General features: G+C 43.2%; 1 protein-coding gene across 3 annotated transcripts in view; it reads left to right on the plus strand.

The window, feature by feature from the left end:
- KALRN (kalirin RhoGEF kinase) overlaps positions 1 to 18,043 on the plus strand; it is a 573,088-nt gene that overhangs the window by 342,085 nt on the left and 212,960 nt on the right. For all 3 annotated transcript variants that reach the window (XM_024756492.1, XM_024756493.1, XM_024756494.1), the window contains exons 26-30: positions 4,571 to 4,640; positions 7,092 to 7,181; positions 11,020 to 11,112; positions 15,730 to 15,841; positions 17,462 to 17,652. In XM_024756492.1, the coding sequence (XP_024612260.1) occupies positions 4,571 to 4,640; positions 7,092 to 7,181; positions 11,020 to 11,112; positions 15,730 to 15,841; positions 17,462 to 17,652 (556 nt within the window). The remainder of the gene's footprint in view (positions 1 to 4,570; positions 4,641 to 7,091; positions 7,182 to 11,019; positions 11,113 to 15,729; positions 15,842 to 17,461; positions 17,653 to 18,043) is intronic.

Genomic DNA, 18,043 nt, shown 5'->3' on the forward strand with positions numbered 1-18,043 from the left:
GTGATAGTCTGTGTACTTAACTCATTTTAAAGTGCTTTCACTTCTTGAGAATTTTCAAGCAGAGCTTCCTCCCATAGGTTTTTGATACCTACTGTCACCAAAAGTCAGGGTATTGCTCTATTTAAATTAAATAAAATTCTAGCACCATCTTCAGCATCTAGATCAGTTATCAACTCTGTGGGTATAATTACCACTGTGCGCTTAAAATTAACCTTAAGTGACCAGGCCACTGACCTTGGGTCATAAGTCAAGGAAGGAGGACACTCTCCCTGAGTCGTCACAGAGTCCTTGCAACTTCTAAAGCAAGAATACAATTTTATATCTTACGTGGAATGTCATGATCCGGGCTGTTGTATCATTTATTTGATTGCCGTTAAAGGAGAAGGGCCTATGTATCATGGGGGTGAGAGGGAGGGGATTGGAGTGAGATCCTGAGAGTGGGGAAGTGGAGGTTTCCTACAGCCAATAGCATTTATTGTAGGTGCCCAGGGCTCCAAATTCGCCTCTTTCTCTCTTCTTCCAAGTACTCTTTCCTCCTAGTCCTGCTTTCTTTAAAGCAGTTCATTTCCTTTCACCAGTCCTTGTCCTAGAATAGCTCATCAGAGTTTCTTCCCCCCACTCGTCAAGCTGTTCCAGCACTCCCCCGTCCCCCACCCCGTCCCTGTTCAGCCCATATGAGAAATGACTGTGTAAAGAATATCTCAACATCTGAAAAAACTACCTCTGAAGATTTTGTACATTTTATTATTTAGCGTTCTCATGGAAAAGAGTCACATAATAAGTGTCTTTTAGAATTTAGTTCCAGAAATAAAAATTATATTAAAAATAGATTAATATTTTAACGTATTATGTTATATATAGTAATGAGCCAGATTGCTTCTCTTTGCTACAAAAAAAGATGTTTTCTTTCTGGCCTTGAAAAAAATTTGATCCTCACTTATAGCATTATATAATTTTTTCCTATTTCTAATTTAGAAGTCATATTAAATATATGTGTGTCACCTGCAGTTCTTCCAAAAATAGCAACAAGTATGATACTTATTGATTTTTGAGCACTGCATATTTGCATTTTGTAAGCCCAAATTGCATTATAATCACTGCTGTTCCATGATTCAGATCAGGATACTCCAAAATTCAGGAGAAAGATGATTATCATCAAATGGGTATTGCTAGGAGTCTTCACAAAATTTTAAGTGACTTTTTCTCATTACTGAAGTAGTACCCATTTGTTGTAGAAAATTTAAATGGCAGGTGGACAAAAAATATCATCTATGATCCTATCAATCATTAGCATTTTGGCCTTCCAAATATGACTTGCCAAACATTTTTTAATTGCACATATATATTTCTTTAAACCAAAACCAACATCTTTCTATGTCATTGAAGGGAGAACACAAATTACATATATATAGAATCCATAACCAATTGTAATTATAATTGTAAGATGCTGCCAGAATTCCTGGACAAGGGGACTCAAGTAGTGTAAGTCAAATCAGTAAAATTTATTTGTTCCAATGGTAGAGTAGACAATGGAATCATTCAGACCTACTTTATTTATTTTAATTTAATTTCTGAATTAATTTTTAAAATCAAAATTAAATAGAAAAGTTTAGATCGAGAAGACCCACCCACCACTACCTTCATTCACCCTGTTCCTTCACCTGGTTTCCTATGGTAATGACTTTTTAAAAATATATTTGTGTTGTTTCCAACCGACTTTTATTTCAGACAGTACTGTGGTGAATGCTCTTCTTTATATGTCATTTCACATGTGTGAAAGTCTGTTTGCTCTTCTTTTTTTTTTATTGAGGTATGGTTGATGTATAATATTATATAACTTTCAGGTATACAACATAGTGATTCACAATCTTTAAAGGTTATACTCCATTTATAATTATTATAAAATATTGGCTATATTCCCCATGTTGTATAGTATATCCTTGTAGCTTTTTTTTTTTTGCGGTACGCGGACCTCTCACTGTTGTGGCCTCTCCCGTTGCGGAGCACAGGCTCCGGACGCGCAGGCTCAGCAGCCATGGCTCACAGGCCTAGCCACTCCGCGGCATGTGGGATCTTCCCGGACTGGGGCACGAACCCGTGTCCCCTGCATCAGCAGGCAGACTTTCAACCATTGCGCCACCAGGGAAGCCCTATTTTTTTTTATATATAGTAGTTTGTACCTCTTAATCCCCTTTCCCTATCTTGCTGCTCCCCACTTTCTTCTGCCCACTGGTAACCACTAGCTTGTCCTCTATATCTGTGAGTCTGTTTCTTTTTTGTTATAGTCACCAGTTTGTGGTGTTTTTTAGACTCCACATATAAGTGATATCATATAGTATTTGTCTTTCTCTGTCGGACTTACTTCACTTAGCATAATGCCCTCCTACTCAATCCATGTTGTTTCAAATGGCAAAATTTCATTCTTTTTATGGCTGAGTAATATTCCATTGTATATATACCACATCTTCTTTATCCATTCATCTCTTGGACACTTAGGTTGCTTCCATATCTTGGCAATTGTACATAATGCTGCTATGAACATTGGGGTGCATGTGTCTTTTCAAAGTAGAGTTTTCATTTTTTTCAGATATATACTCAGGAGTAGAATTGCTGGGTCATATGGTAGCTCTATTTTTAGTTTTTGGAGAATGCTCCATGCTGTTTTCCACAGTGGCTGCACCAATTTGCATTCCCACCAACAGTGTAGAAGGGTTCCCTTTTCTCCCCACCCTCTCCAGCGTTTGTTATTTGTGTTCTTTTTGGTGATGGCCCTTCTGACTGGTGTGAGGTGATACTTCACTGTGGTTTTGATTTGCATTTCTCTGATGATTAGTGATGTTGGGCATCTTTTCATGTGCCTGTTGGCCATCTGTATGTCTTCTTGGGAAAAACATCCATTCAGGTCTTCTGCCCATTTTTAAATCATGTTGTTTGTTTTTTTGATGTTGAGTTGTATGAGCTATTTATATATGTTGGATGTTAATCTGTATTGGTTATATCATTTGCAAATATTTTCTCCCATTCAGTAGGTTGTCTTTTCATTTTAGGTAATGACTTTCTTTTTAACCACTTTATTGAAGTATGGTTGATGTAAAAAGCTGTACGTATTTAATATCACAACCTGATGCGTTGGGGGATAACTCTACACCCATGAAACCATCACCACCATCAAGGCCATAGACATATTTATCACCTCCCAAAGCTTTCTCCCCAATTATTATTATATAAGAACACTTAACATAAGATCTACCCTCTTTGCAACTTTTAAGTATACAATACATTATTGTTAGCTATAAGTATTATGCTATATAATAGATCTCCAGAACTTATATTGCATGACTGAAATTGTACACTTTGACCATTAGTTTCTTGGGTTGGAAATAAGAGTATGTATTATTTACTTAGACAAAAGGCAGAATATTAGATACATTCTTCCACACCTTGCTTTTTTTACTTAGCAGCCTGCCCTGGAGATCTTCCATGTGAAAACCTAAAAAGCTTAGCCATTTTTTATAGCTACATAGTATATGGTTCTGTGGATGTACTGTAGTTTACTTTGTCATCTATAGACCATCTTTTGCTGTTATGAACAGTGCCACAGTGAATCTACATGTATATACTTCACGTTACACACATGACTACAACTATAGGACATTTTCCAAAATTAAAATTGCAGAGGCAAAGATAAGTACATTTTTTATTTTGATAGATGTTATCAAATTGACCTGTGCAAAGATTATACCGTCTTCCATCTCCACCAGAATGTTTCCCCACAACCTCATATTATTTTTTATTTGAAAAACTTTGTGTGATTTTTAAAAAGCAAATTCCATTCCAGTGATTCTGGCTTATTTGAGCTTATGTTCTCTGAGCTCAAACCAATTGTTTAATATATTAATTTGAAGTTGGGATAGTCAACTCTTTATTATTTATTAAGATAGAAGGGAGCCATGGCTCAGATATCCACAATGGCAGATAATTCAGTAGTAATTCAATTCAGCTTTGAAATGTATTACAACTTTTTCCCCATTAAATTTTCTTTCCCAACAATGTCAGCATTAGGAAACGTTAACTCGGTCTTTTAGCACAAACTGGGTACTGATGGAAGAAGAAAGTGAAAAATTGGAAAGAAGTCAGTGTAGGATTCAGAATTTTTCCACCTACCTCTGGGATCATAGATGATATTTATTTTGTTCTTTTGATACCTATATCTGTATATTTTTAAATGTTACAACGTGCTCAGATTACCTGTGAAACAAATAGTCATAGTTACTGTTAAAATGAAATGCCCAACACAAGTATAATATTTCATTATTTTCAGCCTGAGAAGTGTAAACCCTTAAGGGAAACAATGTTAAGTAGCACTAGTTAATCAATTAATAGAAATTTTAATGAAATTAGTTCCAACATATTTAAAATCGCTTGTTACCACGTGTTGCTTAGAGAGTAGAGAAGCCACGTGTAAATAATGGAGAGTTTACAAGGTTGGGATGACCTCAGTATAAGCCTCTGGTGGAGAGGGGGTCAGCAGTACAGAGATGTCTGATTTGGCCTTTTTCTCCCCTTGCAGCATCTTCCTCAAAGAGCTGGAGAAGTATGAGCAGCTGCCTGAGGATGTGGGACACTGCTTTGTTACCTGGGTAACCGACCTGAGCTTCTTCTTCTCCCACTGTCACATGCTTTCCAGGAATGCAGATGCTACCAGATGACATCACTGTTCAGTGCCTGAGCTGATGGGTGTCAATGAAATTCTAACACAGGACCAAGGGCTGTAGAGAGGGGCCATGAGTAGATCTGAAAGAAGCAATCTGTCCCTGAGGAGCAGAGCCCTCCTTGGGAAAGGTCCTTAGATGGTGTGTCCAAGCTCCACCTTAAGTTCTCAAAAACTTTCTATAATTGAGATGTCAGGAGATTGGAACAAGACCCCCACCCTTGGTAGAAGAACTATTCCAGCTCCATCCACCTAGTTGTTTTGTTCTTAACAGGATGAGGGTTAAGGAATTAGAACTTTAGAAATCCACCAAACCATTGTTTACATTTTCTTCCTTATTAGAGAACAGACTCCTTGGGTATCCCTCCCAATTCTGACCTACAGGATGCATATCTAGTCATTCTCTTTCTTGGCCCAAGTAAATGGGCTGAATGTACTAGGTTCTACTTACACAAACAGAAACATTAGTATCTGTTAGCATCTCCGTGCCACATTATCCTGGTTCAGGTTCATGGTATGAGTGCCAACATCTTGAGGGAAGTCCACCTAGTACAATAAGTGCAACTAAACATGGAAATCCTTCCCCAGGGCCAGGAGCTCTAATATTCAACAGTTAACTAATCATAACTTCCACTCAAAATGGGCTAATTACTTTTCCAAATGTTTTCACTCTTCGGAGAGTTTGTGCTCTTAACAGCCCTCTGGAATAGGTAGGGCTATGGTTATGTTTTATATTCTATATATGGAAACATTTCAGAAGAGCTAGGACGTTGGCCAGCCAAATGACATGTAATTAATATCACAGCTCATCCCACAACTCAAGACCTGAGTTACTTCCGTTTTCTGAAACTATAACATTTGCTTCCTGGCACACTCGCATTTCTTAAGGAAGTCTGACTGCCATCTGATTTTGTGCTAATACATTTTTCACCTCTAAATACGTGAGCCCATGCACAGTTCACATTAGTGCTGATAAATAATTTATGATCCCTTGCATGGCCAGTGTAGAGAAAAAATGAGATTGACCATTAAGTGAAGGTTTTTGGGGGGTTTTTTTGGTATCTTGTTTCATACCTTTCATACGTTTACCTTTCATACATTTGCCTTACCATCAACCATATGGTAAGGATTTGCCTTACCATCAACCATAAGTATGGTTTATCAACATCTCTTAGGGATGATGAATGCCTCCCAGGTAGTATATAAACCCTAAAACTGGTTTCAGAAAACCTTTCGTGATTGTGTAAAGTATGCACATTTTGCCAAGAATCATCCCAAAGTGACTTTCTTAAGTCTTATAATCTTAATTTATGAGTGTGGTGCAGGAGTAAAGGGTAGAAAGAGTTGTTTGCAATGTATTGAACAGCAACAGTTATTACCAAGAAGCCTGAAGGCAGCTGGCCTGGGCTCCACCACTCTGTAACTATGGGAATTTAAAGTTACTTAACCAACCTTATGCCACCATTTTCACAATTGTAAAAGGGGGATGATAGTAATAGAACTCACCACATAGGGTTCTCATAAGGAACAAACGAGTTAATATATATAAAGAACTTGGGAAAGTGGTGGCATAAATGAAACCTGCTATAATTAAAACATAGCTAGGCTGCTTTCTTAGAAGAGGACATCCCCAATGTGGTATAGGCACGAGGATGGGAGCATTTCACAAATGGGAAAAGTGCTTGGTGGCCAAAGTACACACACCTTTTCTGGTGGAAAGGCTGTGAAACACTGACCCAGAGGATCCCAAAGACATAAGAAATGAATTTTCACCAAGCCATAAAATTCTTGACTTGAAGTAGAAATCTGGTTAGGACTCATTGTTCAGACCCTACCCCAGAGGGTCACCCTGCTTTCCTTTCCCCCATCACTGCTTCTGGGAAGTGGGGGATGGTAGCATAGGCATTTAACATGCCCTACAAACTGCCCCCCGTGGAGACATTTGGAGTTCTAGCAGATCTCCCTCTGAGATCACACTTCGTTTTCATTCTTTGACTTTTGTTTTCAGAGCAAATGCTGACATTTTTCAAGATGGGAAGCGCAATTGTAGGTAATCCAAAAAGGGGGATAATCTCTCAGTAAATTCTGTCCAGCGTCAGGATACATGAGGATATGTGAATTGTTATTTTTTTTAATTCTATCTAGCACTGACTAGTATTAAAACGAGCTCACTTTCAGTGAGCTTTCTCCCCCTGCTGATAGGAAAAAAGCATCCCAAAGCTTGTCAGGGGAGCACAGGCCCGACGAGCCCAGGACATTTGCCACGGATCACCCTGTATCACGCAATATCTGAGGGTTTAACTGCGCAGCCCTTGCTGGCAGTCAGCAGAAGGGAGCAACTAATGGATGCTGACCTACTATTGTTTTTGGTTTTTTTTAGGCAGACAAATTTCAGATGTACGTCACCTACTGTAAAAACAAGCCTGACTCCAACCAGCTGATCCTGGAGCACGCAGGCACCTTCTTTGATGTAAGCTGTGAATTTGCATCCTTGAACCAGTGATGAGCAGGTGGAAATTGCTCCTCTACTTTGAGGTCGTGGGTTTTTAGCTATCCTTTGTTCCTCATTTTCCTTTACTGGCCCCTCCAAACCTCTCTCTCGTGGATAAAACGTGGAGAAAAACAAAAGCAGTGCTTATCTTTTGTTTTACTCCATCCCATCTCAAGTACTGTGGTTTCGGATAAGGCGCATTTGCCTCCGTGCCTCCACACCGAATCCAGCTAGCCATAAATCTCACGAGCAGAGGAGGCGTGCTAGGATATTCCACTTCTACTGCATATATAGCTCCTCAAACGTAGGGGTTCCTCAGATTGTGCTCTCAGCCCAGCCACATCAGCATCACCTGAGAACTTCTTAGAAATATGGATTTTGGACCCCACTCTAGATCTATTGAATCAGAATCCCCAGGGCTGGAGCCCAACAGTCTGAGTTTTAAGGAGCCCTTCAGGTGACCCTGATACCTGCTCAAGTTTGGGAGTCACTGACTACTCTAATGCAATTGTTTCAACCTTGACTGCCCATTGGAATTACCTGGGGAGCTTTGAAAAATAGTGATTACGGTCCCAGCCCTGGTTTTGATATGATCAGCCTGGGTTTGGCCTGGGCATTGGGAGTTTTAAACATTTCCAGGTGAGAGTAACGTGCAGCCAGGGTTGAGCACTTATGCTGTGATGGAAGCCACGAGAAGACTCGGAGCCGACGTACCTTGTCTGGTCCTCTGGTTTTGGGTGAGGATGCAATCCTGTTGGTGAATGATGGTATATATACTGCTGGTCCCCAGAGAGTGACAGAATCAGACGGGTCACTGCAGGATGCACGGGAAGAACAGAGGGAGAAAAAAACATGAGAATAAAAAGTGAAGTTCAGTGAGAGATAGGTGGCAGCAGTGATGGCCATTCTGGTAGTCATATCATTTTAGTATCTGTCGATCTAACTTTCTGCCTACCTCATTCCATCTATAAATCTTTGAATGTCTACTGTGCACAAGATAGTGTGCCAGGCCCCGGGGAGTCAGACCTCCCAACATGGTTCCCACACTCAAGTTTACAAAATAAACTTTCTCTGAGCATCTTTCTAGCCTGACCCTGCTATAACAGAAATGACTCTACAAGGGTCTTGTTGCTCAGTGAAGAAATGACACTTGAATGGGTAAAAGCCAGACAAGAAAAAACACACGTGATTTTTAAAAACGGAGTATTCCTATGGAAATGGTCCCAAAGTGGAATTTCTGAGGTTATGTTCGTTTAAACAGAAAACCCAAGAAAAGCCTTTCTCTAACTTGGTATCGGAATTTATTGACTGTCGTCTGGGACGCCCTATAGCGCTATTATCTCTGCGTAATAATGTATTTCTCTTAAGACGTTTCTGGTTATTTACCAGTAGTAACCAGAAGGGTCTTTCTGAAGTTTTAAATGCACTGTGTCCTGTTTTCCACTTCACATTTTTCTGAAAATGCATGTCCTGTGCTCTGAGCACGCCTCACTCTTCTCCTTCCTTATCTTTGCTCACACTGCTCTCCCTGCCTAGAATGGATTGTGAGCCCTCTGCCCACACAGGTGCGGGCGGGCACACGGGCCCACACAGACACTCTTAGAAGTACTTTCTAGCCTTTAAAGGTCATGTGTTGCTTCCTGCGTAAATCCTCGCCTCTCTCTATACGTGCAGTATCCTCTGTGTCTCTCTACGGCGTTTGTAACAGTCTGCCTTCCGGCAGGTTAACGGTGGACCTTCCTATTACACACACCTCCCCCCACCTGTGAGTCCCTTGAGGTTGACTCATGGGTTGCCTGGCTTGTTTTGTACATGTTACAATGTCTGGTGCTAAACTGTGTTCTCCTCTAGTCCTACATTCCTCATATCCCTGTTTCTAGACTTTGACTTGCAGTCAGATATACTCCAAATTTCACCCCCCACCCCCCATTTTCCAACGTCATGCCTGATGAGCCTCTACGTTAGTTGGGGAGGCCAGTGGAAGCCAGAAAACCAGACCAGTAGCAGTTCCTGGGGCTTGGCCCAGAGGTGGGGAGGGAGAGCGGTAAACCCTCCTGACTGCTCCCAAAGCATTCCAGAAAGCATCATCTTTGTAGCTTTCCCCCTTCCATCGGAAGGGTTTCCCTAAATTCTACACCTAGAAACCGTCTACCTCAGGCCCTCCTTCTATAAGAGGTAAGCCCCCAATAAAGACAGTCTTATTATCCATTACTGTAAAGAGAGCACAGAAAATCCAAGTCCAAGAAAGACCCGTACATTGACATGATCTGGAATTTTCTACTCCAAACGTGGGAAGCGTGAGGCTGTGGTGTCTGGTGCCATGTTGATTACTAAGCTTGGTTGGGCTGACCTCAAGCCTCCGGAGGCCGCCCCTTCCTCCCTGTCCACATGAAGCCTTCCCCGAACTGGCATCTTGTCAGAGCGGGAAGCCTGTCAAAGGTGCGTTATTGCCTGTCCTCTCCTGCCAAAGCCCCCAAGTAAACTCACAATGTTCATTTGCCCAGATAGGGTCAAGCTGTCCGCTGTTGCCATTTTCCTTGAATAAGTCCTGCTATAACTACACACCTCTAGGGAAGCGGCAAATGAGTGAGAAAATTGCTACTTTCTGGGATAGTTGGCAGAAAATGGAATTTTTTTTTAATATTATTCCCTCTTTTTCACCCTCCTTCATAGCTGCGTAGCAAGTCCTATCTTGTCGAGCTTTAAAATGTTTCTTGTAATCCTCCCAACGATTTGTTCTCACTAATCTTTGTTTATGGCAAGCCCCCACATTACACACCTGGAGATACAGATGTATATTATACATACATGTAAAGGGTACAATTTAATTGTTTAGTATACTCACACACATGTGCAACTATTTCATCATCTCATAAAGCAAGCCCCCGCCCTTTAGCTACCACTCCTCCACCTTATCCTCCTTCCTACTCCCCCAGCTCTAAGCATCTCTATAGATTTTCCTCTTCTGGACATTTCATTAAAAATAGAATGATATAATATGTGTTCTTTTGTGACTGACTTCTTTCACTTAGCATAAAGTTAAGATTCAGCTATGTTGTAACGTCTCAGTACTTCGTTCCTTTTCATGGCCAAATAATATTCCATTGTATGACTATACTACATTTTGTTTTTCCATTCATCAGTTGATGGAGATTTGGGTTGTGTCCAGCTTTTCACTGCTCTTAATAATACTGCTGTGAACATTTTATACAAGTCTTTGTGTGGACATATGTTTTGATTTCTCTCAGGTATATACCTAGAAGTGGAATTGCTGGATCATATGGTAACTGCGTGTTTACACGCTCGGACTTTGGCAGTAATCTCTGAACTGGTCTCTCTGTCTTTATTTCCCAGCTTCCACCCTCTGTGTTGCTATTAGGCTTATATTAATCTTTCTGAAACATTGCTTTCACCATATGTTGCTTCTATTTAAGATCTACAATACTTTACCCCTGAGAAGCTCCCCATCACATCCTAATTCATGCTTCTAGCTCCACCCCATCAACGACCTACATCCATCTTCTCATCTAAGTGTATTTTCACTTTTCTAGAATCTAGGTGTGACCCTCTGTTCTGCTCAGGTATGGTCCTCATTATCATCTAAATATACAATGATTATTTCCTGTGTGTTTTGGTGTATACATTTTCCCTTGATGGAATGCCATTCCTCCTCCTTTTCCCATCGAAGAGCAGTCTCTCATAGTTGTGTGGCCTTTTCCCTTTTCTCCTCTCTCCTTAACCCAGCCCACCTCCTCCCAGAAGACATACGTGCACATGGCCCTCTGTGTCTAACGGTGCCCATTTTTAATCCCTGTAGGAGATACAGCAGCGGCACGGTCTGGCCAACTCCATCTCTTCCTACCTAATTAAGCCCGTCCAGAGGATCACTAAGTACCAGCTGCTCCTGAAGGTATCTGCCCTCCCCTCTCTGCCACCCTGACCACACTGTTGACCAGGCCCAGGGAGTCCCAGCTTTGCCCAAGGATGGGAAAGCTTCCACCTGAAGACCTTTCCTCTACCTGGAGCAGAACTTCAGAGATGAGCCCACGCTGGCACTGCTGGTTCTAGACTGCATGTTCTATCCCATGAAATTCCAGATGCTTATTGGGGTGGGGGAGAGGAGAAATGGGAGCAGGAATGGATTGTGACCATTTTCACATGCATCCACCACCGCACAGCTTTTAGTGACTGCAACCCCAGGAACTGGCTGGTACATAGAGTCTCTCCTGTCCTTCCCTTTTGGGCAGATTCCTCCTGGTGGACCCTGCTTCCGATGGGATCCGGGGTCAAGGTGTTAGGGGCAGTGCCAGTCTACGTGGGCAGTGGAGGCCCAGGGCAGCACCTACCATTGCCTTAATCTCCATGTTTGTCAAGACTAGGAGGTTTCAGAGAGGAAATAGTTAAAAAGTACATATTAAAACACAGTGGCACTCTGTATCTGTAGGATCCCATATGTTAGGGGTTCTTCTGGAGCCAACCAAGAGATTTGGGTTTTTTCCAACATCTTTTTCTTTGAAAGTCAAATAATCAAATTATGTAAAATACTGAGTGATTTGGGCTGATTCTTCTCAGAGAAGGACACACTGACAGTCTGAAAATATGACATTTCCCCACAGAAAGCCTGGGACGTCAATATCATAGGCAGCTATATAACCTGTATCTGTATTAATTCTTAATGTGCAAGCATGGAGTTTTCCCTAAGTTTGAATATTTTGCTCGTCGCTCCTCAAATGCAAAGGATAAAAGCATAGGGAGAGGCATGTCATAAGTAGTATAGTTCCAGAGAAAATCTGTTGAAGTTCAGCTCTGTGAGATGCTTGCTGAACCTCACATATTCTATCTGCTTCACTAAATCTGAAAACCAGTCTAGTTTCCAATCTAGATTCTAGTCACGTTGGGGTGTGCCCAGCTTTCCAGTCTGTGGGGTCTTCCTGCCTTAGCACTTGTAGCTCCGTGATAAGAGGAGTGGGGGCAGCAGTGAGTCATGCCCTGACCTTTCTTCTCACCTCTGGATCAGGGGAGGGCCCTGCACCATCCTTCTTCCCCTTCAGCCTCCTCCTTCAAGCCATCTCCTTCTTCGACTCCAGGAAGAGACAATGGGCTTCACTTCCAGGCCCTCCAGTCTCCCAACCCTGAAGAAATGACTTAGAGAATCACCACAGGGCATCACGCCCTTGCCCTTTATTGAGACTGATATCAGAAATAACTATGTGCAGAACATCACGGCTGTTCAGGCAGAACTGCTGCTGGCATTTTGAGGATGCCATCCTGTCTGTTTTTGAATTTTCTTATATAAAGACTCACAGAAATCCTCCTAAGATCTCGGAGTGGTGGCGAGAGGCTTCTCTTCTGAAAAATTGGTGTGCTTCCTACCTTTAAATCACAAGAGCTTGAGGTCCTTCTTTGCCTTTGACTGTCAGAGTTAGCATCCACTTTTGTGGTTACTTACAGGAATTTCTCCTTAGCCAGATTTCTGTGTATAATTATCCTCTCCTTCTCTAGCCCACTTGATGCATGACGCTTCTAAATGATTTTTCTTGTGCCAGAAGATTTTTTTTTTAATTTATTTTTGTGGTTTTCAAATTTAAGTATCCCAAAGCCTTTTCGGGAATTGGTGGGGTTGTGCATTGAAAAAACAAAACAAAACTGGCATGCCCACCCACACTGCCAGGGTCTTAAATCAATTAAGATGCAGTTCGAAAAGAACTATAGTTTGTCACCTCTCCCTGTTAATCCCATAAGGCTGAAGTTCCTAGGATGAATTTTGTGACATGGACAAGGGAGGGAAGTAGAGGATGGATGGGCTTCCCTGTGTTTTGCTTTAGGCAGATGGAGGGGTGGGCTCTGGGCCTTCATTCTGTAACTGGATGTTTTAGGGAGAGAGGACCGTGCAGGTAACTGAGAAGGGAGACGGTAAAGTAGGGGGAATTTGTTGTAGAGACATTGAAAAATTATTTGGGACAAAAAAGAGTTAAGATAAATTTGACCTCTTTTAAATGTGCTGGTAGCAGAGTGCTTGCTGAGTAAAAGAAAAATAGTTTGCTTTTACTATAAATAAATAATATGGGATTTATTTTCTTATTAAAGTTAGTTTTATTCCGAATAAATTGATATTTAATTATCAGTATCCTCTGGGGTTCCTCCCTTTAGGTGTTGCATGAAAGTGAAAGTCAGAGTGTTCAATTGTCTGCATGTAAATCTGCTGCGTCTGTCCTTGTGGAGTCTAAATTAAATATGGAGCCTTCTCCTTGTCGTAAACCATAGCAGGGATCTGAGGAGAACTCATTGGTTTTGCTAGTTGATCGGTGGACTTGCCAAATTACTTTGGGAGGTTAAACTAATTGGTGTTTTCTGTTGCAAACTGAAGCATATTTCTTTCTTTCTTTCTCTTTTTTTTTTTTTTTGGCTGAGTTCGGTCTTTGTTGCTGCGCGCAGGCTTTCTTTAGTTGTGGCGAGAGGAGGCTACTCTTCGTTGCGGTGCACAGGCTTGTCGTTGCGGTGGCTTCTCTTGTTGCAGAGCACAGGCTCTAGGCACGTGGGCCTCAGTAGTTGTGGCGCGTGGGCTTAGTTGCTCCACGGCATGTGGGATCTTCCTGGACCAGGGCTCGAACCCTTGTCCCCTGCATTGGCAGGTGGATTCTTAACCACTGTGCCACCAGGGAAATCCCTGAAGCATATTTCTTATTTTTGTCTTATGTTTCTGCCTAGAAGTTCCTTTGATGATGTATGAGAACAGGTTGGGAGGATCAAAATTAGGAAAGGATGGGGAGAATCAGAGAACTTCAGGTTGGCAGAAGTAAATACAGCTTTCTGAATGATGATGCTATTATACTGACTGGAACCAAGGACAGAGCTGAGAACTGATCATGTCTACCTCCCAAACATGTACTCTGGGCAGTTCACCTCTTCTTTGGACACTCAAAGCTCTCTTCTTCATATGGAAATGTATCCAAGATGACACAAAGGCTTGGATTCTCATATCAGATGCTCATTAATCAGATAATCTTACCAAGTATAAAGCTTTACTAATAATTTCAAAGATACAAATAATCCCAAAACAGAGATAAAACACAGAGAGAAGATCACCAATAGCTCCAAGTCCTTTCTTACAGCATCAGGATGTGCTGTGGCCCTGATTAACATGCGAGGTTTCTAAATGATGTAGGTTGCATCCTATCACTTACCCTGAAGAGAGCCATTTTGGTCATGAAATGTAATCACTTTTTACTTAGACAGTTGTGTAACTTATGTGATATTGCCCATGGATTCTATGTTCGTTTACCATGAGAAGTCCTAGACAGACCAGATATATCCTACTAACAGCACTCCATAAATAAGTACTCTCCTGCTAGCAAGTACTACTAATTTGTCAAGAGGTCTGTCATTAATGTGTTTATAAGGTTTGATCTTGTCAACTTCTTTCTTTCCTGGAAATGCATCCCCACCCATCCACCCATTCCCTGCCTTCCCTTACACCATTCCCTCTCTCCTCCACAGAAGGAGAGAGTATGGATTGTAGATCTCTTAACCTTTTCCTTCCCATTGTCCAAGTGAGCAAGATACGATAACCCTAATAAGAACAATGAAAGCCAGCATTCTTCTGGTTTGGGTGAAATCATTCCGAGTGGCCTTTATGGTTAGTAAAACAGTTGGAAATTATCTTTTCTCCATCCACCAGATACTATATATCTTTTATGGATATAGTAAGGACCTAGCCTTCAATGAGGATGTAAAAGAGAGGACACGCTCCAGGAGGACAGGTGGAAGACCGGTTGGCGTGGTGGATGGAGTACTTGGATTTGGGTTCAGGAGACCTGGATTCAGGCTCCTGCATGGCCTCTAGTGAATTCTATAACCTGGGGGAAATCTCTGTCCCTGTTAATCACAGTGTCCTCATCTGACAACGCAAGGACTAATCCAGAACCCCATCTATTGGCCCTAGGTTAGGAACTCCTGATCCATATGATCTAAAAATCTTTGATAACTGAAAAACTATGCCTGTAATGTCCGTAACCCCAAGTTGCTCCCAGTATGGTGGAAATCATTCAGGCAGTAGAGGTGTGTAAATAAAAGTGGTGCTGGCAGTAGGCACGCAGCAATGTATGAGTGCCGTGTGTCCTTCGCACACCATTTGTCTCATCTTTATGATCACACAGCACTGCACCTCTGTTCATGTGTTTTGCCAGGGGTATTCCCTGACCTCCAGGAGGTCAGTCGAGTGACAGAGAATGCCCTAGCTGCTGACTTCTAGTGCCAGCCATTTGGGAGTTGGGTTGAATTGAGTTAGTTTGGATTAGACTGAGCTGAGGAAGCTCAGCCTGGGAAAAGCATGGTGGTTGAATTCTTTGGAGATAACCTTTCCACCCCACCCCACTTTCCTTATACCTCAGAGGGGACCATTACAGAGAATGAAGCTGGTATACAATTCCTTGAGGAATTGGTATATAATTGCCTTGAGGCGTTAGGTAGCGGGAGGGTGGGGAAGCTGGGGGAAACGGTTCTCAATGTATCCGGACTTTTTTCGCAGGAACTTTTAACTTGCTGCGAAGAAGGGAAAGGGGAGCTCAAGGATGGCCTGGAAGTGATGCTCAGCGTCCCAAAGAAAGCCAATGATGCCATGCACGTCAGCATGCTGGAAGGTAGCTGTCCTCTCAGCCTCCTCAGGGGAGCCGCCTCCTTTCCCAAGACCATGAAGCTTGTGTCATGGGAGGGAAGTGGCATGAAGTCAGGCAAGGGGCCAAGCTAGAAGAGAGGAGAAATGGCAAATTGTTACATAGGTCCTGGGGAAGCGTGAGAGGAGATCCACAGGGGCTGGCTCAGCTAACACCTGCCTCCAGGCCTGTGCCGAATCAAATATGTGGACAACTTGCTGCCTGCGAGGTAGAGCAGGACAGGCTGTCATCCTTACTATAAATGTGCTGGAGCCCCTGACCCACAGCAGCCCTCCTCCTCTGCATAACATTTGCACTGCGTTTGTCATCAGAATAAGTAGAAATCCTGCACGTACACACACGCACCGTCTTTAGCCTTGTGCCCTGCTCTTCTTTTACATACTAAAATACACGTAACATGAAGTTTACTGTCCTAACCAGTTCTAAATGTACAGTTCAGTTGCATTAAGTACATTCACGTTGGCATGCAGCTACCCTCATGCCCTTCCTAGCTGGTAAGAAAAGTCCAGCCAGCTAAACCTGATAGGACTTTGCTGAAGCACGTTCAACGGCTGGAACCATGCTCTTGGGACCCAGAAACCTGGTAGAGTGAGACTCCAATAAGTGCTCCTAACACCGCAGAACAGAGCAGATATGGGCAGAGCAGCCTCTTTGGGGTGGAAACTGTTCGATGTGTTCATACTCAGTATCCCAATCTGGGCTGACAAACAGGTGAGATAAGGAAGGTGAGTCTACTCCATTGTACATGGTAAACCTGTGGGGTATTTTCTCTCTTCTGGGCTCCATCACCCCCCACCACTTGCCCCGCCCCAACGCCATCTAAAAGACTTGGTCTGGTTTCAGTACTTCCTGGGCCACCCTTAGCACAGGAAGCCCCACTTCTTCATGCAAAGGAGCCCTGATTACCTGCTCTAGACTGAACCCTGTCCATCTGAACATATTCCTAGTGTCACACTTTCTCCACCTCTTCTTTTCTGTTTGCACCTGCTCCCCACGCCCACCCCGACCCCTGCATGTCCGCCTCTGTAAGTACCCTCTCCTCCGGCCTGTCCCTGACGTGTATTCCGGATCCAGCTACTCAAGGGATGCTCTGTGCACCAGCAGCAGCGGCAGCTGGGAGCTCGTCAGAGCGCAAATTCATGGGCTCCACCCCATCCCTACTGAATCCCAGTGTCTTGGGCGTTGAGGAATGGGCAGGAATCTGTGTTCTCATAAGCGATCTAGGTGATTCTTACCCACACTAAAGTTTCAGAACCTCTATTAAAGTGGCGTGAATATAAATTGTTGAAGGCTTGTGCACCACGCAGTATAGGAGCGATCCTAGGAAGAGTCCTAGGAATGGAACGTAAGAAATGAAGCAACAACAAATGGGCTAGAGTCAAGGGCACTCAGGCAGGCAGCGTTTGTCCTCAGCCCCACTCCGAGCTCCAAGACAGGGACAGTGGGAGCTGTGGAGGGAGAAGGAGAGATGGGGTTTACTTTGCAGGAGGTCCCCGGCTGACAGTGGGGCTGGGGGAGGCTGCACAGGAGCTTTGCAGGAGGTTCCACTGATACTGGTTCTGGAGAGGAGACCTGGGTGTTTTTCAGGGTTCGACGAGAACCTGGACGTGCAGGGGGAGCTGATTCTGCAGGATGCCTTTCAAGTGTGGGACCCCAAGTCGCTGATCCGGAAGGGGCGCGAGCGACACCTGTTCCTCTTTGAGATCTCCTTGGTTTTCAGCAAGGAGATCAAAGACTCTTCAGGACACACAAAATATGTTTACAAGAACAAGCTACTGGTAGGTGGGGCAGGTGGGGTCAGACGAGACTCCCCATTTGCATAGTGCCCTTGGGTAGGAAGGGATCTTGAACACTCCGCTCATCTCTCCCCTGGCGCCACACCAAAACCATCCTGGACAAATGAAAATGCATCCTAGTTGGAAAGCGCCCCCTCAACTCCCACCTTTGCATCTTAGCGTTCACCGTTCTTCTTCCAGTTGGCTTTGGGCGCCTCCCTCTTCACCTTCCCTCCCTGCTACCTGCTCATCAGGCACGTGCCTGTAGGTCCTTGCATCCTGGGTAGAAGAACAGAACATCCGATCTGTTTAAGTTTGATTGACAGAGCCCCTCCCTCGGTCCTCTCCTCTCTGTTGCCTTTCCCTTCCCAACCCCAGCCCTAAGTCTCCCCAC

This window comes from Neophocaena asiaeorientalis, unplaced genomic scaffold, assembly GCF_003031525.2.
Source record: "Neophocaena asiaeorientalis asiaeorientalis breed wild unplaced genomic scaffold, Neophocaena_asiaeorientalis_V1.1 scaffold22, whole genome shotgun sequence".
Lineage (NCBI taxonomy): Eukaryota > Metazoa > Chordata > Mammalia > Artiodactyla > Phocoenidae > Neophocaena > Neophocaena asiaeorientalis.